At 43.8% G+C, this 21,625-nt stretch overlaps 2 protein-coding genes and 1 non-coding gene across 3 annotated transcripts in view; 1 reads left to right on the top strand and 2 right to left on the bottom strand.

Moving 5' to 3' along the window:
- Window positions 1–16,443, bottom strand: part of LOC125712425 (caspase a-like) — a 26,049-nt gene extending 9,606 nt beyond the window's left edge. The window contains exons 1-8 of the mRNA XM_048982458.1: window positions 16,297–16,443; window positions 12,177–12,461; window positions 11,960–12,057; window positions 11,455–11,631; window positions 10,992–11,229; window positions 10,470–10,592; window positions 10,225–10,334; window positions 9,992–10,066 (exon numbers count right to left, since the gene is read on the bottom strand). Of these exons, the coding sequence (XP_048838415.1) occupies window positions 9,992–10,066; window positions 10,225–10,334; window positions 10,470–10,592; window positions 10,992–11,229; window positions 11,455–11,631; window positions 11,960–12,057; window positions 12,177–12,461; window positions 16,297–16,303 (1,113 nt within the window). The 5' untranslated portion in view covers window positions 16,304–16,443. The remainder of the gene's footprint in view (window positions 1–9,991; window positions 10,067–10,224; window positions 10,335–10,469; window positions 10,593–10,991; window positions 11,230–11,454; window positions 11,632–11,959; window positions 12,058–12,176; window positions 12,462–16,296) is intronic.
- Window positions 1–21,625, top strand: part of LOC125712428 (BTB/POZ domain-containing protein KCTD7-like) — a 23,861-nt gene extending 2,236 nt beyond the window's left edge. Inside the window, exons 2-5 of the mRNA XM_048982460.1 lie at window positions 17,501–17,844; window positions 18,812–18,981; window positions 19,079–19,257; window positions 20,514–21,625. Of these exons, the coding sequence (XP_048838417.1) occupies window positions 17,569–17,844; window positions 18,812–18,981; window positions 19,079–19,257; window positions 20,514–20,890 (1,002 nt within the window). The 5' untranslated portion in view covers window positions 17,501–17,568 and the 3' untranslated portion in view covers window positions 20,891–21,625. The remainder of the gene's footprint in view (window positions 1–17,500; window positions 17,845–18,811; window positions 18,982–19,078; window positions 19,258–20,513) is intronic.
- Window positions 3,613–3,695, bottom strand: trnal-uaa (transfer RNA leucine (anticodon UAA)). Its single transcript has one exon. It is a non-coding gene; the product is annotated as a tRNA-Leu (tRNA).

Here is a 21,625-nt window from a genome sequence, read left to right as displayed (position 1 = left end):
TCTCCTGCAGCGGTTCGGATGTGTGTCTGTGAAAAGTGGCGGGGAGGGGAGGGGGAGCGGGGGGTAGTGTGTGCCCCCCACCACCGCAGCGCTCCCACGTTTGTGCACCTGTCTGACGGCAAAGAGACAGAATAGAAAAGCCACACATCAAATTGACATTTTGTCTTTCAATATATAACAAGTTATTTTCTGTTTGAAGTGGGGGGGTCCAGTAGTTTTACCCATATCCTGTTTAGTTTTGTTTGTGTACATGAGTTTTTAAAATGTAACATGACCGGGTGTTTTATTATTCAAAATAAAAGTTGTACAAATGTTTTGTTATATGTATGCAGCACGGTCGTGTTTTTAAAATGTACAAATTTTGCGGGGTGGTGGGAATAAAGCGTATTTAAAGGGGTACCTCTCATGGAATCTACCAATCTTTACCAGCTGATGAACCCTGAGCCACACGGGGACTGGGGGATTTAACCGTGAGACTCGATACCTAGGCATTAGATCCTTATGTCAGCAGTGGTCCCCATGCATGTACACAGTGTAGGGTCAGGTCCAGAGAAAGCTGTAACTACGAGTGCAGCTGGTTAATAGCATTTAATTTATAACAGTAGGAGCTAGTAAACTGCATTTAGCAGTCGCATTAAAACACGTTAAAGACTTTAAAGAATAAAGCCTTAGTTATTTTTTAATAAAGATGGCTTTTCAGTAAATGTTGGCTTTCCTACAAGGTAACTCCGAGGCCTATGCTTATAGCATCCGGGTGCCTGATTTGAGATGCTTACTGAGAACGCCATGTTAACACCGGTAACTGAGCTGCACCATGTGTCACACTTAATGAAACTTAGTCCTAATTCAACAGAACCAGTCGTCATCCACTTTGCAGTGAGATTTCTGAGCGAAAAGTTAACGAAGTTTCATTTTCTTACTTTACCACCTATCGGTTAGTAAGGGAATTGGAGGCGGTAATATGTCGGACACGTCAATGGCACTGAGCGCGCGAGGGAGTGTACGGTGTGGCGCGAGCTGCTAGCTGATATAACGCTGCGAACAGTGGGGCTCTTACGTTTTTAAGATGCGGCTAACTATCCCCGAGACACTTTAGCCTGGTTCGTGTATATTTGCTTATAAAGCTGCTGTCAACGCCAGGAGGGAGCTGGCTAGCAATAACATTTTTAGCTGGTCTTAAAGTTTGCTGTATTTTTCATTCAGTACATACACGGTTTAAAAGAAAACCTAATCAACATTTAAATAAATAAAAAATAAACGTACAAAACTATTGAAATCCACCAGAAGCATGTGCATATTTTTCAGGTTTGCATGTTATGTGTGGTTGTCTAACCACCATCGGCCTAGGTGATGGAGAAGCGTACGGTCGTAAACTGCATGCGCTTATGCCAACAGGTGTTTAAGTAGCTACAAACATAGACGCTTTCTTTAACGTAAAACATTTACAGGCTCATTCTGTTTTGTCAACATTCTTAATTTTATTCAAGTAGCCTCTAATCACCTTACACTTGTTCTGTTTTACTGTAGAGTATTTTAAAACAATGTCACTGAAATGTCACATGTCAAAGCTAACAAGGTAACATGATTATATCAGCTGAACAAAGCCGTCGCCTGAATATGTATAGACAGATCATGTGTTGCTCAGCAAATCGACAGCATTTTGAAATCTATTTGTATTTAAACAAATATATTGGGAATGAAGCGTTGCGTTTTAACAGGCAGACATTGAGGCCGAATTTAAGTTGGTCACGAATGTATTTTTCTTCTGCAGCTAGAAGCGTCGTCTGAGCCTGATTTTAACTGGCATGTAGGTGTGGGATTCTTGTAGTAGAAGTTATGTGAATTGCGGTACTCTGAAATTAAGTGATATGTGTATTAGAATCGTGAAGTGTCATCTTCCTTTAATTTTAGGTTCGCCCCGGGCATTTTTATGAACTGTATTGTAATATCAGACAGTGTGTCATGAATTTCTGAAAGTATGTTATATATGACCATTTCTTGGAAACGTCTCTTGTACAGTAGTTGCAGTTTGTCAGGACAAGACTGTTTGGCTAATGTGACATGGTGAACAAGTCCTGTGATTAAAGCATGTCTGCTGCTTAAAACATTGTATGCTGAAGGTGTTGTATGCTGAAGGTTTCTTGCCGGTACATATTGAATTACCGTTACATTAGAATATTCAAGTATTATTTTTTAAATCATTTAATGAAATAGGTATTTATCTCATCATTGATGACTGTGGTCCACCTGTCCCGTACAGAGGTTTCCTCAAGGCCTGTTGTGGGAACCCCATGGTGTAGCATTATGAGAAAGTATACAGGGAGTAGTACAAATGAGCAGTCGCCCTGCCCCTCTTTTACTCATTTTGGAAGCTTAAATTACTAAATTGTGTTTTTTAATGCTAATCTGTATGATTCTATGGTCTGAGTGAGTCTCCAGTACTACATGAATGGTAAACTTAAAAACTCTACTTCTCTTAGCTTAATAATATTTTCTTTCTTGAGTTGAACTAGTTTGTGTCTAATTTTCATTTTATTGATTTTCTGCACACTTGGATTATTTGCCCCCCTTGTCTTAAAGGCTAGAGGGGGTCTGTGCTTGTGACCTGGCAATTATTTTCGGTTTTTGTCACTAAACTTGCAATATAATATTTGAAGACAGGTCTGTGACCTGTGCTTGCAACAAAAAACGTCTAAGTGGTAGTAGGCAAAGCACAGCGCTGCCTATACTTTCTGAAAAGGCTAATCTTTATGGCACAGGCAGGAAAAAGGTGATGATCCACTAGCAGCTCCAAGACGAAAATGGGGTTTATTAAAGAAAAACAGAGCACCCTGGGGTAAAATACTAAACAAAAAGACCGCGAGGGGTCCAAAACAAGCTGGGAGAAATAAGAATGAACTAAAGAAATCATTAAGTAACACAACTAAGGAACTGGGCTAAACAGAGAGCAGGACTAAAAAACCAAGCACACAGTTCACAACTAACACTGACCACGGACAGACGGACGGACAAACGAATGAATGTGCACGCACGCGCACACATACATACATACAAACGCACACCCACTGCCACCCCAGTCTTGTCTCTTAACGCATGCGCGTAGGCCTTTTTGGAAAAAACATCAATCACCGTAAGCAGATACTTTAACCCATTGTTGTACGTCGCCAGCCCTTGCATGTCGCATAAATCGGCCTGCCACTGATACATGGCTCTCGGTACAAACACTCTGTTCATGGGGAAATTCTTTTTAACCGGTTTATGTAAAGTATAACTGTCTTGCATAGACAGCCAATTTCTGATGTCATCAGTACCCACTTTTTTCCCCGTATCTTCCTCCACCGCTCTCTGCAGTCTGGAGGCCCCCCCCACCCCCGTATGACCCCGGGTGGCCGGGGTCATAGTATGTACGGCTCAAGACATGAGCTGTAGTCTTGGCACCAGGCATGCTTTTCACAAAATGAGTGGGGAGTAAGGATGATGCATTTTATACGTGTCTGGGGGGGTGGGTTTATTTAGAAATTAGTTATTAATTGTCATTGTTGACACACACTACGCAGCACACAGTGCACAGAACCCAATGCGTCCTCTCTACTACTACCCACAAAATGTTTTTACCTGGGGTGGGGATTGAACCCACGCGGACATACATCCATTGGATCTTAAGTCCAACGCCTTAACCACTTGGCCACCCTGGTAAACATGGTCAGGTATATATTTGTGCGCTTAAAAAGACTATTACGTCGATATTCAAGTTTTTTTTTTTCAAAATTTATTACAATGGTATACATTTTACAGAAGAGGTTTAAAATCGTATTACACATGCATAGTGTGATGCCTGGCTTGTACGATCCTCGTGTGTGCCACGCCCCCCTAATTATCCATGTGTGGTTCCCTGATCGTACCCGGCTGTGTCTAGTTACTTTGATCAGTCCTGTGTATTTCAGTCCGTGTCTTACCTGAGTCCTTTGTCTGTCATTGATGTTAGTCGGTGTCAAATGTTCCGTGTCCCGTATTCCCCTATTAAACCCCCGTTTACCCGTTTTCCTGCCTGTTTTGCCTGCTTTCCGCTCGCTCTCCCACCGTCCGACCACCCGATCGCCCATCGATACTTCCCGGGCGTGACACATAGAGTTTAAAAAAATACTACTGAGGAAGTTTAAAAAAATTGTATTACACAGGTATACATTTTGTCAAAGATACAGTTTAAAAAATACTGTTGAGGTAGTATTACACATTCAGTTACAGCCGTGACAGCTGTTGAGGTAGATTAGCAAAGTCATATGCAGTAAGGTCCATGTACTGGCTTTTTCAGAGATACATGTATGCAGAGTAGAAAGTAGTAGATTAACATCAACAGGTTGTTTATCACGAAATTTAAAGGCAACTATATCTACGATTAAAGCGTAAAATACAAAAATGTGATTACAATCAAATTCATTGTCAGGAATACAAGATAGACAGGCGCGTATGTAACTTTCGGGGGATTCCCCTTCTCTCTCCCCCATCAGCTGGGTAAGTAAAACCTTTCCCCGGTAATAATTATCCCCAACTTGTGCGATCTCAGATATCAGTCTATGAAAGCAGCAACATGCATAATCATCCTTTGGAACATCCCGACATTTGCTTTTTTTTTTATCAATGGCATGCAACAACAGAGGACTAACTTTTTCTAAAAAGACATTTAGCATAAAGCGGCGTAAGGCCCTGCCGATAGCGTTCCCCATGACGATCTGCGTTTCTCTTCGGCCTCCCAACGAGTCATAAATTCTTCTTCCAGGATCTGCTTAAGTACGGGGTTCTGTTCAAACAAGTCCTGTTCCAGTCGATTGATTTCCAGCATTCCATCCCGGGCCTCCCGTAAATTGTATAGAAGAGCTTCCACAGCCTCCTCCAACCTGCCGACTGAAGCTTGGATGCCTAGGGTCACCAGAACATGGGTCAAAGCGGGGATCAGTCGGTCGGTCCAGAGGTCACGTAGCACAGAGTCAAAGTGGATGTAAAAGTAATTCCTCTCGGGCGGAAACAGGCAAGGGTGCTGCCTTTGACTGGGATGATCCACCTCACAGCCGTAGCAATTTTTCTGCTGATGCTTCCTGATGACTGAGGCTAAAAGTCCCACTATCATCGCTTTTATGCAGTTCAGCATCCCTAGGCACAAAGAGGGTGTGGAGAGAAGCGTGCAGATCACAGGCATTGGGACATCTCCAGGGTCAGAGGCCGGTGATGGAGGAGGGGTCGGAGGGTGAAAGGCCTCATACTCCCTGCTTTCGTCGTCGGATGAGATTGCGATCACTTCGTTGGTAGAATCTGTAGATGCTGCCATGATGTTGAGGATGGATGGTGATGATTTTGAGAGGGTTGTAACAACGTCCACTTTTTTATCCGCTGTCTGTCGTGGGTGACATGTAGGGTGGAGGGGTGAGGGTGATCCAAATCACATATGGTATTCTCACATTGCTAGCATTCCGATCTTTTGCTCACCCCCAGACATGAATATTACATTACAAGTTTTTTCAACGCTTGCAACTCCTTACGCCCCCGATTATCCTTGAACAGCGCGTGGAAGAAATCCCCCTTTTTTTCAAATATCAGCATCCAAATCTCAAACGGTATTCTCAGCCCAAACCAGTCGAATTTAGGCCGCTGACATATATTCAGCATCCCACTTTATAAAGGTCGTCCGATCTTTACCTTCGTCAGGGTTTTTAAACTGCATGGCCATATTGTAGATGTTCCCCCGCTTGTCAGGGTTGGTGGTCGCTTTCATCATTGGGATGATGACAGACTTCAGGTTTTCCCATTCATCTTCAGAGAAACTCAGCAGATGCGTGTCATCTTTCGGGGGGTCTGCGCCGTCTATGGCAACCTGAAACGTGTGCAGTTCCTCCTCATCGTAGTCAAAGAGCCAGATCACTTTATCCCCGTTGGGCATCCCCCAGGTAGCCCTCAGGTATCCTGGTGCTTGCATCGTAGGTACCCGTCTACGTGCCGTACGAATCTTCCTGGGAGCCCCTGGAGGCCGTACACCATCCTCCTCCTTCTGAATCTTTGACCGTGCTGTAGAATCTTTCATTTCGGGCGTGCCGGGCATGTCTGTATCTATATTCTCTGTATTACCTCTTATTGTTAGGCCTACTGCTCGAAGCTTGTTATATTACCCATGGCCCTCTGGGGGCGTGGCACTCCCGACATGCATCTTTTGCGGTAGACAAACTTTTTTCTTAGGATTATTTAATGTCGTGTCAAGTTTTAGGTGACTGGGGATTCCTAATTGTTTTGATAGTCACGGTGCTTATTTCGTTTGTAGTTATGCGCAGACACCGACGGTAAGCTCGACCCAGGGATGATCTACGAAAATAACAGGTGTATGGGGAAAACTAAACAGGATATGGGTAAAACTACTGGGTCCCCCAACTTCAGACAAAAAATAACTATATATACTGTTATATACTGTAAGACAAAATGTCAATTTGATGTATGGCTTTTCTACTCTGTTTCTTAGCCGACAGACAGGTGTACAAACGTGGGAGCGCTGCGGTGTTGGGGTCACACACTACCCCTCCCCTCCCCTCTCTGCCACTTTTCACAGACACACATCCGAACCGCTGCAGGAGGGAGGGTGCAAAGCGTTCATTGGAGGAGGATAACGTCGGACACACTTCCTCTCATTCTACGGTCTCTCACTTCCACAGGGTTTCTTTCATACTCGTACAACACTCGCTCCAACACAGAATGTCCTAGTCCTAGACACAACCAGCTCACAGAGACCCAGCCTACAGAGGGCCAGCCTACAGAGGGCCAGACTACAGAGAGTCAGCCTACAGAGGGGCAGCCGCGGAGGGCCGGTTCACAGAAACCCTGCCTCAGAGATCCAGCCTACAGAGGGGATGCCTACAGAGACCCAGCTCACAGAGGGGGCCAGCCACAAAGGACTGTAGTATCTGCAACATTTCCAGGCTCCGGACCGGAATCATTCACCTTCCGACACGGCAGCGGCATCGACAGACAGTCACACACGATCATTTTGAGCCATCACCCTCATAGCACAGGCTATAGCATTTCAGACACAATCACACTCATATCCATAAGCACACAATTGAATTAAATCAAATTGAATAAATTAAATAATAACCAACCATAACTAATTTCATATCCCCAACATCTGGAAAAATTATCATCAACCATGACCTTTGACCCAACCTGTAAATTTGACGAAAAGCAGTATTCCTATCTCTCTCTGAGGAGTTTAAGTATCTCGGGGTCTTGTTCAGGAGTGAGGGAAGGATGGAGCGGTAGATCGACAGGCGGATTGGTGCAGCATCAGCTGTGAAGTGGGTGCTGCATCGGTATGTCATGGTGACGAAGGAGCTGAGCCAAAAGGCAAATTTACCCATCAATCTACGATTTACCCGTCGATCTACATTCCTACCCTCACCTATGGTCATGAGCTGTGGGTAGTGACCAAAAGAATGAGAAGAGTGCGAATACAAGTGGCCGAAATGAGTTTCCTCTGCAGGGTGGCTGGGCTCTCGCTTAGAGATAGGGTGAGAAGCTCGGTCATTCAGGAGAGACTCAGAGTAGAGCCACTGCTCCTCCACATTGAGAGGAGCCAGATGAGATGGTTTGGGCATCTGCTTAGGGCTTGGGCTTCTTATTTCATACTGTAAGCACGTAGGCCAAAACAATCAGAGTGTGTGTTATAATATATTGTGATTAACATGAAGGTAATAAACTCTGGGGTAGTGGGGGTGTCTGGTGGTTGGGTCTCTCTATTAGGGATTAGCGTGTTGTATTCCAGGTTGAGGTAATGAATCCGGGTTGTCAGTTAATGTCCCGACAGCCACACTGCTGAATCTTTTAGGAGGGTGCAGCATACTGATTATTTCGTGTTGTTATATTGCATAGACTGTGGTTGGTATGTGTAATTGGTGGATATACGGTTAGGCTAATTGGTGGAAGAAGGTGATGTGGGAGATGAGGGTGTGCCGGGGTAAAATTTTAAAAAATAGTTTGTTCCACATTGGTGAAGATAAAGTTTCTTGAAACTGGTTAATTACGTGTTATCACTGTAGGCATTCCGACAAGAAGCAGCTGGATAGTAAGGGAATGCAAATGTAGAATTTTATGTTCATTATTTGAATGAATCAATTCCCACAGTCACGGCGGACTCTCATACACTCAATTGCTACCAAAAACATAACTTTCAGCAACAAGCAAAGCAGCAGCCAAAATAAATAAACAGAGAAGCCTTTACCTCACCAAAACAGATCCCGCCAAATCTCTGTTGATCTCTGTTGTTCCTTGATGAGGGATTGGGCCAATCCTCAATCTCATCTGGATCTGGTCCCATCAGTCTCTACGCCTTAGCTACTTCTATCGCAGGATCCCATCGTCTGGAACAAACAAAGAACTCTGCTGCCCCACGTTGGGCGCCAACTGTGGTAGAAAAATTATAAATCAACCTCTCTTATCACAGATAGTCACTTAGAATAAAAGTCTAGACCTCTCAGTTTGGTGAGTAAAGAAAATCTCTTTTATTCCAGTATTCCAGCAAAGCGCTCCCATCATACTCTGGCACTTGGTACCAAGTCACATGGAGCACACAGCGCAACCGGTTGATAAAGCATAACTCCCAGTTCCCAATAAGAACTTCTAAGTCCTGATTAGTCACAAAACACCAAAAAACTGAGCTCAAACGTATAACAAACACAATTCTCCTGCTCTATTGGTTCACCTTGGTAGCAAGGTAAAATCCACCCATCTTGCTCAATTTACCAGAATCTGTCTCAGCTTCTAGACTCTACTTGAGATATGTATATAGGTATTGATCATATGATATTGAATCACTATTAATGTTCGGGTGTTCCATTAATTAATGATTAACATATTGATGTCATTGTCATTGATTTACTGCAAATACATGGTTAACATATGATTACTTATACATTCGCACTACCGCGTAACATGCTATATATTGTCTGCTGCAACTATTTTATAAAGCTATAACTTGTTGTACACCAGTTGGGGCAACTTCAAATCTCTTCCTGCAGGTGATTTCTCCCCCCCCCTTTTGTTCCGCTGCCTGCCTCTCCAAGTTCCGAGTTTTCTTCAAGGTCTGTGTAACTTACTGCAGGCAGCTATCGTGAAGCGAGAGCACACAGTACTCAAAACAATCTCTTCTTGCCTAAGGCCTAACACATAACAGACCTAATATGCGTCCCTCCCGGGCCTACCAATGTCCAATTTTACTTCCACATGTGCAGCCGACAGCACGCACATCACAACTGCAACCGGCGGTACCCTTAAGCATGAGGAGGAAGAGGCAGCTTCTCCAGGTATCCCAGCTTGTAGCTGTTGAGATGTTACGTACTCGACATGCATGTACTTGGTCACTTAAGGGGGAAGGAGATTTGCAGTTTTTTGATGACTTGCTATGTGGTGCCAAAATGACCCTTTCTTGATCCTCATGATGAAATTCATGTGACATTAAGCTTGGTAGTGAAGAGCAGCCATCTGCAGCAGCACCCATGGAGCTGGGGGTTAAGGGCCTTGCTCAAGGGCCCACAAACGGCCTGCTGAGCCACAAGCTCCCCCCAATGTATGCGGTTTGTCTGTGTCATGTTCCCACCTTGACCGTATGACAGTCCTGTGTGAATGTGCCCCATGTTGGCTGACAGGATGGAGGGTTACTGTGTGAAATAAAGGAACAATGTACACGCTGTGCCACACTGCTTGCTGGAGTATATTGTTACTGTAACAGCAGTAAGGGTAGAAATCAATATCAAAAGTATTAAATGAAACTAGATTTAATTCAAATTTTTGCATATTCAGTCATAACTCATGTATGAAACATAAAAAGTATACAAATACATTGAGCCTTGATGTTTTATATTCAAATACATTGTTAACTTGGAAGTATGATAAAAAATTCTATTATTTTGCATATTATCTTTCAGAAAATGGAGGAGGTATCTCAGAGCCCAGGGAAAAGGTAAAAATGTTTGGTCAAAGTGGCTCTGTCTTTGGATGGCATCTGCTTCGGGAAATTTTCAAATCTGTTCATAACCTGTGGACAAATGTCATTTTTAGTAAATATTTGCTGTGTCACAAAGTCAGAAATGTGTAAAGAGGTTGGAAAATGACTCCTGTAGATTTTAACAGGTAAATGACTGTCAATTAGGGTGACTGCAACAATGAAAAGACATGTGACCTGAAGATACTTGCCTTCCTGAAAAGCTCTTCAATGTGGTCTTCACAAGCATATGTGTTGAAGATCTCTACAAGACGCTGGATGAAAACTGTACCTTCTTTCACATGTCTGTAGGACTTGGTGTCTAAGTAAAAACCAACACACAACAGCAATGTCCCAGCTGGAATTATTGTTATTGATGTGATTCTGCTTCTCCTTACACTTCAAACCTCAGCAAAACCAGGTAAGGATATCGGAGAGTGAGGTGGGGGGGGCTAACCTGGTGTGCAGGACAGGAGACTGATGAAGTCTTTTTCCTTGTGGTCCTCCCTGATGTTGTCGTCCTCCATGGCTTCAGGCTCTTCATGAACATTGTCACAGACCCAGGTTGAGCCTTCCTCGTCTGTAAAGATACACCATGACTTAGGCCACCTGTCTGGCTCCTCAAATGGTCTCAGTTCCCAGACACTTCTGGCAGATGGAGCCACCAGGACCTGGTTTCTGATTCACCATGTTTAGCTTCGCTGAAAGTGCCCCGTAAGTCACACAGCTGAGTAATACTATGCATTATAATTAAAGGAGGACTTTCTCCTAGAAGAATCTGATTTTTAACAATTGAAATTCCTAGCCACCTCAGCTGGTTGTTTAGCTGTCACATGGTGGAGGTGTTCCTAATTCTCTAATAAAAGTTCTCTAATAAAAGCAGATCTTAATGAAAACCAGCTCTGTGACACCTAAGGATCAGAATGGACACTTGTCTGAGGTTCAGTCCTGGTGTAAATAAGTGCCGGATCAAACTCACCCCCCCTGCAGGCCTGGATGAGGATTATTTTGGGCTTATTGCGCAGTCCTGTGCAGCTCTTTGTGTTGAGGTGATTATAGATGTTGTCGATGTTGAAAACATCTGGTTTATCTTTACCCTCGTGGTGGATTCCAAAAATGCCGTCTCGCTTGCCATGAGACATGAATACCAGGAAGGTGCTGTCCGACAGAAGGTGCTCCTCACGCTGAGCGAACGCTTTTACTGCCATGTCCATGTCCTGTAGCCAGAAGAGAAACCACACACTGAGAATTCACTCTACAGCCCAGCATTACATTGAGATACAGCATGTGGAGGGGGGGCAGGGTAACTCTATTATAAATCATTTTGTTATTGGCTGACTCCCTGAGTATAAACCAATCACCCGTTCTCTGGCTTAACAGTTTTCCCTAATTGTGTATCGAGGTTGAGGACAGCCATGGTTGTATCCATGTTGAACATTTACCTCAGCAGACTTGTTCTTTAAATGCACCACGTTGTAGTCCAAGTTTTTCAGTAGAGCTTCCATACGTTCTCCATCTATTTCTGCTCCGCTCCGCAGCATATCGACCCGGTCAAACTTGATGTTGTTGATGAGCAGAGCCAAACGTTTACGGCCCGCTTTCTCCATGGGGGGGTAGATCTGATGGGATAGTCGGTTGATACCAAGTGCATGAAAAGCCAGTGATGACAGTGCTGACCAGTGAAAATGACGCATCATCTGTCGACTTCATCTCCCTCGATGTGACTCTGGTAGCTCTGGGCTCTGTGCTCTCCTCTTACTGTCAGGTTATTCAGTAGGTTACATGTGAAATGGTCACATTTTATAACATTTGCATTACAGCCCACTTACACCCCCCACAAATCTATCAAGTCATAAAAACCACAAAGTTTATTAACATGATTCCTGAAATAAAGAATAAGGCTGAGGGACTGGGGTGATTACCACCCCCACAGCTCCTCACACTTACCGATTTTGCCTCCTTCTCCATTATTTCCTTCTTGAAGTCCACCGTGGAGGAAACCAGAAAAGGAGACGGTGGCCGATCTCCAGGTATTGGCACCGGGACTGGGGGAGGCGGGGGCACAGACACGGCATGGTAAGAACCAGCAAGACCCCAGCTCTTATTCTACAAACAAATGCTGAAGCTACTGGAAAATATGGGAATCGAATCTGACGGCACTTACTGGGCTTGGGTGGCACCTTAGAGTCCAGGTCAAGCTTGGCATAGAGGTTGGGATCCCGCTCCTTCAACAGACCTATAAATTTCTCACTGGGCACTCTGCCCTTCTTCAGCACCATGTCGATGAGACACCGGGCTTTATCCGCTCTCGTGCTGTACTCCTCATGCACTGACTCCACCTCCCCATCGTTCAGGATTTCACACCCCTGAAGATCGTCAACCAGCTGCTGGATCACGGCTTTGGTCACTCCCTCCACGAAGACGCCCCGCACCTTTCTCAACTCCTTATCTAATGAAGGCACAGTCAGCAGGACAATTCATTATAAACACACTACCTTCATCAGAATGCTAATATCATGCCTGTTTTGCCCTGTTAAGTTTTATGCCGCATTGTTAATTAAGCACTAGATGAACTGAAAGGAATCAAGGAAATTTGAACGTTACTTTTTCTCCAGGAACAGAGCTATGAGGTACAATGCATTGAAATGGAGGTGTGCAGCTTCGGAAATTCATAGGGGGCGCCATTCTTATGCTGTGATTCACTCCCTGGGTTGTAAAATAGTAACTACTAGGGGTGGCACAAAGTAATGGACTATTGGATGTTACTGCTCTACGGTGATGCTTTAAGCAGGCCGTTGACTAGTCGCTGATCACGTGAATATGACACTAACAACATGGACGCCTAAGTATGAATTGTCCTTCAGAGAATACCTGTTACGCAGAAGTGTGTGCAAAAGAGGTAGGAGTAGTGGAGCAAAAACTGAGCAGATTAATTTTATCGAAAACAGATACTTTTGCCTAAAATCGTCAGTGCTGGCGGTGAAACTTGCTAGTGCTTATTAGCGGAAAGATCTTACATAGTTTTTTATTCCGTGGAAAATAGATTGATCTGCTGGTCAGATTTAATAATAAACTATAGACCTGCCATGGATCGTATAAATAAAAGGCTGTGCCCTATTTTAATCGTGATCGATTCCCCCAATAACTAACAAATAAATAACTACTAAAACTATTTCATTGTTTATCCTCCTTTGTTTTGGGGTGGCAGTGTAGTTTCGGATGAAATTACATGCTTACGTAGCATAAAGGTCACAGTTCCTGTTGTGCGGTAGGAATGCAACACACTTCTGTGGTATTTTTAAGCCGTGCGACACCAGTGGAAAGGGGGGAGCACGATTTGGCCATTGATGGTACAAAATATTCCCACCCACTGTGGACTTCAAAAACCCATTATCTTCAGTTCAGTTAACATCTTCCTCCATGTTACAGATTGTATAAATTACAGACTATTCCTAATTTTTCTTCTTTCCTGTGCTAATCGGGCTCTGATGATATTCTGATCCAAAATTCACCACTGGATTTCCTCCAGTTGCGAGGTTTGTCTTTTAAACCTTCAATGCAGACCCTCATGGTTCATTGATTACTTCCAGAAATAAGACGACCATGAGTAGAGTTTGATGTCAGCAGTATCTGCAGACTCTTTGATATACAATACATTTCTGAAGACCTTGGACTGCGGTAAAGTTAGTTTGATATTCAACATTTGTTTGACATTCCGAAAACGCTTGCTTGTCATTTGTTAACGAAACATCCAGTACTTACTGCAATAACTTTTTCATGGACAGATGACATAATTCAGTACAGTACAAGCACAAACCTGCAGTAAACCGTAATCTATGTATTTTACTAGGAAAAAGATTAAGGTCAAATGCACCTACTATAGCAGAAGGACTGTCAACAAACTACTGAAAGCTACGCAAAACGTTTAGAGGAGGAAACTCATTCAACCATCTTCTTGTGATGTTTACTGTATGAGTTAATACAATAATATGTACTGATATTCTGAAATATTGATTTTGCTCATTCCACACCCCAGCAGACACACTTGTGGTATAGATTATTATATTGTACATGTAGTAATTCAACTTTACCTGACCAGATGCGTGACTATTAATAAACCCAACTGTGTATCGGAGCTGGATATCAACGGCACGCCACGCGCCTTGGAGGCGGAGCCTGTATGTCAGTATTAGCCGAACAAAACTAAAGCTAAAAGTGGCCCTGGGGACCAAATTGTTTGTCCATTATAAGTGAATTTCCATTATATATGAGTCCGCTATATCCGATGCTTTTCTGTATGTTCTTAAACGCACACGGCCGGGACCAGCGGACCTCATCCATTATAGATGATATTCCCTTATAAGAGAGTCCACTATAACGGGATTTTACTGTGCCCACTACAGTTACACCATCGGCAAACTTTCAGGATTTTGTTGGAGCTGTCCTTGGACATGCAGTCATTCGTGTATAGTGAAAACAGGAGGGGTGACAGGACTGACAGAGACTGGAGGGTACAGCAAGATGGGTTAGTTCACTGTGGAGCCACTCTGGCACAATGGCATTGAAAACCGAGCTAAAGTCCATGAACAGAATCCTGCTGTAGGTTCTGGGGGAGTCAAGAATATGAAGGATACAATGGAGGCACAAGCTGACTGCATCCCCCACTGATCGGTTACTCCTGTAGACAAACCGTAGAGGGTCAAGGAGGGGCTCAGTGATATCTTTGAGGTATCCCAGCAACAGACATTTAAAGGTTCTCATGACCACTTTTGTCAAAGCGACTGGTCGGCAGTCACTGAGGTCGGTGATCATCTTTTTCTTGGGAACTGGAACAAGATTGGGAACCTTGAAGCAATTCAGGACCTTGCAGGACTGCAGGGAGGTGTTGAAATCGCAGTGAAGACAGGAGGTAACTGGTCCGCACAGTGCAGTCCCTTAAAGTGACAGGTGACACACCATCAGGTCCTGCTGCATTCCTGGTGTTCTGTCTTTCTCCAGCCGTTAACTACGTACGTATGTACGTACGTACAGCCACGGTCCGTACCCTACGTTCTTGGCGTCGGTTTTTGTGCAAGTACTCAAAAATTAACGGAACGTATACGGGGATGCAATACCTGCGAAATTTATAGGGGGCAGAGTTGCGAGATCTGCACTCAACAGTCAAGATGTCCACGTTTGAGGACCTGTTGATTGAGCAAGTCCGCAATTATCCTAATTTATATGAGGTGACAGAACCTCTCTACAGTGACAAAATAGCATGTAATAATAGTTGGCAAGAGATTTCAAACATCCTGAATATTACTTTGGAAACTATGTTCGAGTGCGGAAAAAAAGTTTGCCGCAGTGATCCTGCTGACCCGGTATTTTTCCTCGTCAATGTCTCTCATTGGCAAAACCAGAGAAAAGTATTTCCCATTTTGCTGACAAGATCTATTAATTGGTCGAATGTACCATTTCTGCGATTTGCGTTTTCTTCTCTGGTGCCCTCTCAGTATATTCAAGATTAATAATTCTTCAAGTGAAGACATATTTGTTCGCAATAACAGATGATGATTTTAAGATACAAGTATTCATTCATTTATTTGGTTTGCGGTCTCGATACTGATCCCTGGTGGTAAGGAGTACACACTACAGATTACGACATGGCAGTCATTCTGCCTCGCATAAGACCACATTCGGTAAACTTAATACTTTAATGTTCTGAAATCCTGCCGTGGCAATTTGATTCTTCCAAAAATATTTTCATAATGGATATTGAAACTATAACCCTGTCAGCTTCAAAGTTAGATTCCTCGAGAGATTTTTAAACTGATAAATTGAAAAACAAATTAAAATCAAAAGTGAAATTAACTGTAAGCCTACTTAGTTTCTGATGATTGTTCCGAAACATATCGACATGTACTGTTATTTTACATTCTTGTGATTTAGAGTTAGGGATGTCCAGGCCAGGGGAGTTGGGGATGCTGGGGTGGGGTGCCTGAACACCATGTCCCTTTAGCAAGAACGACTGGAAAAGTCTCCCTTTAGGGTTCAGAGTTCCGCTGATGACGAACCCTCTCATTCCCACTCGGCCTATTTAACCGAGGAGGACCTGGTTGGGTTTTCAAAACCTCCCAAGGGGACACCCTACCCGGTCGAACACGTACCCTCTCGAAAGTCTTTACGCGACCCTCTCTGTAGTATAACAATCACCCACAAGAATGCAAGTATGCACGTTATACTACCACGAACAGACCGGAAGTTACTATTCGCGTAACATTTAACTACATGCATTTTAGTCTTACCAGCCATTTATCCGTGTAACCCGAAGGATTTCAGCAGTGCTTCATAAACAAATGTGGTCGCAGAGTAATATCCCTTGCGGTATTAGCGAGCTCTCCGGTTACACTGCTGTCGCGAAATTGCCCTATTCATTGCGTCTTCACATACATTACGTCGTGTAGGCGTGCCTGGCTCATGGCTACATCAAGGAAATGTCCTGTCCTGTGTTAAAGCGTGTACATAAAAAGGCCGAATTCAGTCTTGGCTCCTAGAATTAACTTAAATCATTTCGTGGGCTAATAATGAAAAGAAATTACGCGTTTTCTTCTTGAAATGATATTATTCTTGTATAATTGCTTAATTTGTTTTGATGGAACTGTAACTTCCTTCCTGAAGCAGTAACTGATACCCCTTCGCCTAAGTCCAATACAGCGATATAAATATGTAATCCATACTAACGTGTGTTTATAATATAATTACAATGAATTATCGAGGAGAACGTAAGGAATTTTTTGCATTTCTTATATATATTTATTTTATGAAAAAAATGTTTGGGGGGCAGATCTGATCTGATCTGTCATTAGCAAGGCGTCTTAAATGGAATGTGTAACACACCCCATAGGCAAATTATACAGATTACAAGGTCATGGTCAGCAGTTGATACGTGCAGAGGCGTAGGGACAGGACAGGATGGCATGGCAGACCAGGCCAGGACAGGAGGACAAGGCATTCCCGGCCAGAAGAGGACAGGCAAGGCCCCCTAGTTGGGCCGATTACATGGAGCAGTACAAGAACAAATCTGCTTTATTTGTGTATTCTGTTTTTCAAAAACGTGAAAATAAAGGAATTGTAGTTATTAAATTCTCTTTGTTTTTATAATTAATTTACACTTCACGCTAAAATAATGGTCATAATTTTTACCTTGTCGGGGATGCGCGTTGGAGGGCCCCATAGAGTTTATTTGCCTGGGGCCCCAGTGTCCCTAGAGTCACTTCTGGGTGTGTAGGTAGTTAATTGTTGATGGGTTAAATCAAATGTTAGGCTTTAATAATGTACTATACTTCGTGTACACAAATTGTTTCGGGTAATCGTAACGTGATTTGGTTTTCTGCGCATTACTGGTTCTAGAATAGCGCAATTCGTTGTTTTACGCCACACCGCAAATTGTGTGTTGTGTGCTGTCGGGTAATGCCGTCCTCACCTTCATTGCATTACCGAAAAGGGCAGGGCTTACGCGATTATCCCGGTCCTTTTATTAGATCAGCAGCAAAAGCAGAGTAATCTAGTGTGTGTGCATGCAGCAAAATGGGCTTGGCGAGGGCTGCATCGGGGGGAGAGTACTTGCTTGCAGAGCGATCGCGGCGCCTTCGCGCTCCTCCGAAGGACGGCTGCTCCCGCAGGAGAGGCAGGCGGTCACCGAGCCCGGAGTATCTGCGGCGGCTGAGCCTGAAGAGCCGTGCGACGCCATGCCAACTGCTGACTGTGCAGCCGGCGGCACCGGGGAGCTGTGTGCCCCCATGAAGGACGTGAAGCTGGGGATGCAGCGCTCCTTCTTTAACGCGTCCCGGGAGGTGAGCGCTACTGACTGGGCAGCTTAACAATAAATGCTTTAGGACCAGTCATTTTAACATATTCGTTGCTTACCAGAATCTATTTTACACCGTTAATAATGAGTCATAGATGTTACGTGTACTGGCTGTTTTTTTCTTCCATTGTCTATAGACATTTTCATTGTGACCTAATAAACCATAAGTAGAAATCGAATTTCTCGTTATTTCATATTGTAAGCACGTAGGCCAACACAATCGGGGCTGAGCTGTGTCCTTGGAGTGTGTTTGTCCGTGTGTAATATATTGTGATGAATTTGAAGGTAATAAACCCGTTTAAGCACACGTGTAAGCCCCAGTCAGACTTAAGAGCTTTTTGTGTTTGATGTGACAAAACGCAGTCAGGGCGTCTGGTGGTTGGGTCTCTGTATTACGGATTAGCGTGTTTTATTCTGGTTGAGGTAATGAATCCGGGTTGTCAGTTAACGTCCCGACAGCCACACTGCTGAATCCTTTAGGAGGGTGTAGCATACTGGTTATTCCGTGTTGTTATATTACATAGACTGTGGTTGGTATGTGTAATTGGTGGATATACGGTTAGGCTAATTGGTGGAAGAGGGTGACGTGGGAGATGAGGGCGTGCCGGGGTAAAATTTAAAAAGATAAAGTTTGTTCCACATTGGTGAAGATAAAGTTTCTTGAAACTGGTTAATTACGTGTTATCACCGAAGGCATTCGGACAAGAACCAGCTGGATAGTAAGGGAACGCAAATGTAGAATTTTATGTTCATGTGCTTTAGTTCTGTTATTCTGTTACAAACCTGTTAGTGAAGTCGGTAGACTGACTGCTAATCCTCTTATAGTCAGTGAAGTAGGGCCTATCAGAGGAAGCCTGGGACATTATGTAAACTGAACTAGACTCAAGTCCATTTCACAGTGAATAATTTCTCATAAGCCATTTGAAGGTTTAATGTGTGATTGTAATCTGCAGTTTCCAGAAGTTATCTCCCTTAATGTGGGGGGCAAATACTTCACCACACGACTTTCCACCCTGCGGCGCTTTGAAGATGGCGTGCTAGCAGCCATGTTCAGTGGGCAACACCATCTTCTCCTGGATGCTGAGGGACGCTACTTCATCGACCGGGATGGGACGTATTTTGGGTGAGCCTTCACTTGTGCTGGGGCTGAAGATCCTTTGTGTGTAACACAGAATATCCTTCTCGCGTAACATTTTACGCAACTTGTGCTTGGGTTCAAGGGACATCCTGAACTTCCTGCGGTCCGGAGAGCTTCCTCAGAGGGAGCGGGTGCTGGCGGTGTACAGCGAAGCCCAGTACTATGGAATTGGACCCTTGCTGGAGAATCTGGAGGCCACCCAGCCCCTCACAGGGGAGAAAGTGAGGCAGGCATTTCTCGGGCTTCTGCCTTACTACAAAGGTGAGGTGTGTGAGGGTGGGGGGTGTTCATGGAAGAACTAGTCCTGCTCAGACCTGGGGAAGTGCCCCTGGTGGGTGCTTTCAATAAGGTCCTCATACGCTGTCAGAAAAAGAGGCTACAGTTTTGTTCCCCAAGGTACAAACAACATGAATATACCCTCAATGGTACAAAAATGTCCCAATTCTGTATCTTAAAAGTTACATTTTCCTACAGCTAGGGTACAATTGGCAGACCCTTGAGGGTATAGCACATGTGATAAGTGACTGTACCCACAGTGGTACAAATTGGTACTTTGTTTCTGACAGTGTATGTGGTTTTATAGCACGATGAACAGCAGTCAAGGGGTATATAATTGAATAAATGTAATTATACTAAGAGCCTGTCGGAACATGGTCTCATAAAGGTGTTTTTATTATTTTAGCTATCAATAAATGACTGATCACATTACAGTCCGATGAATGATTGAGGCGACTTTACTAAGTATACAGTAAAATCCCATTATAACGGACTTCAAGGGACCTGGCAAAACAGTCTGTTATATCCAGAGTTGCTGTATGCCCAGAACACAACTACAGGACACCATTTACTCATGCCACACCCCAGCAGACACACTCCACTATCACAGGATTTTACTGTATTGTATATAAGAGTGGTTGTTAATGTATGTATTTTCACTTGCGCATTTACACAAAGATTTTTATAATACTTATAGAAGTGGTGCACTTTATATTTTGTTTGTTTGTTGTTGCACTTAAACTTAGCTCAGGTACAGTCTGGTTTTGAGCTTCACAATAGTTGTAAACGGCATACTATGTACACAAAACGTGATTTAACTGCAGAGAAGTGAACAAAACAACATAACCCTGCTAACAACTGCAAAAGTCCTGTACATCCTCCATATTCACATGTGGCTTCTATGAAAACAAAAGCAAAGCATTCTTCATTCCCGTGAGGAATAGCCAATTAGGAAAAGAGACATCGAAACGAAGAGAGCTGATTGGGAAAGGGTCATGAGCCAATCGGAGCTCACTGATGTAGGTGTAACAGAATTTTTACGTTTATGAGCATCTGCACTAATGTGTTTCCAGAAAAATTAGTCGGACAGTGCTGAAAATTTTCTCCACTTCTGGGGAAAAAAAGATCTGTGGTAGTATGGACAGAAGGCTAAATTGAAAGAATTTTTGCATCGCTAAATGAAAACTTAGTACCTTTAATGGCGCTGACTTGATACCTTGCCCCCCCCCCCCCCCCCCCAGAGAATCTGAAGCGTATTATGGAGATCGCCAAGCTGAGGGCTGTGCACAGGAAGGCCCGCTTCGCCAAGCTCAAGATCTGTGTGTACAAGGAGGAGATGCCCATCACACCATATGAGCGCCCACCCTTCAGCACGCTGCCCCTGGAGCGCCCCGAGAGCGAGGCCAAGCTGTTCAAGCACCAGTGCGAGGTGGACGTGTCCTTTGGGCCCTGGGAGGGCGTGGCCGACGTCTATGACCTGCTGCACTGCATTGTGGGAGACCTGGCGGAGCGTGGCGTGGCAGCCGAGCAGCAGTGTATTGGCGTGTGCGATAAGCACCTCATTAGCCACTACTACTGCAAGAGGCCCATCTATGAGTTCAAGATCACATGGTGGTGAGAGGGCGGGGCTACACCGCTTCCCACCTCTCTGTCACACCCCTGCACTGAGCCCTGTCAGGACAAGCGGAGGTACTTCTTCATCCCTTTCAACAAACTTTAAAACAGGAAATCTGTGTTTTACAGCTGGAGTCTCTGTGAGCTGCACTGCATCATGGGTAAAACACCCTGCAGAAGCAATATTCTGAGAATTTTGTCAAGCTCAGACTGTTAGCTTAAGTAACTTATGATCATAACTGTGCTAAAATACATCTGTCCACATTGAAGAATCTCCTGTCCTGTTCTGTCTATGGTCACATCCCCTCCCACAAGATGCGAAGCTTCCAGTTCTGCACACGTATAACTAGATGGAGTAAATGGAAGGGAAATGGGACCACAAACGGAAACCAAGATGGCTGCCCGGGAGGACTGTGTGAACTTGGATTGAGTCTCTCTGAGGGAGTCTATTATGTCTTTAAGCATATTAGCTACGTGCTAATTTTGTGTTTACTGTGCTACTAAAGAACTGTTAAATAACAAGCTTAATGTTTGTGGACCATTCCAATATTGGGCTTACAGAATAATAGCGTATTTATTCAAATTAAGAATATTTATTTAGAATTTATTTAGATTAACGCTGGAGACCCTGAAACTTTTGGGGAAAGTGCTACTTTTGTGTGTACTGTGGTACTCGTGTTTTCCAATTTACAACTTTTGAAATGTAACAACCATTAAATGATCATTTAAGAAAACGTCA

The sequence above is a fragment of the Brienomyrus brachyistius genome, chromosome 17 (assembly GCF_023856365.1).
Source record: "Brienomyrus brachyistius isolate T26 chromosome 17, BBRACH_0.4, whole genome shotgun sequence".
NCBI classification, from domain to species: Eukaryota; Metazoa; Chordata; class Actinopteri; order Osteoglossiformes; family Mormyridae; genus Brienomyrus; species Brienomyrus brachyistius.
The sequence above is the reverse complement of the archived record's forward strand: the minus strand, read 5'-3'. Positions and strand labels throughout refer to the sequence as shown.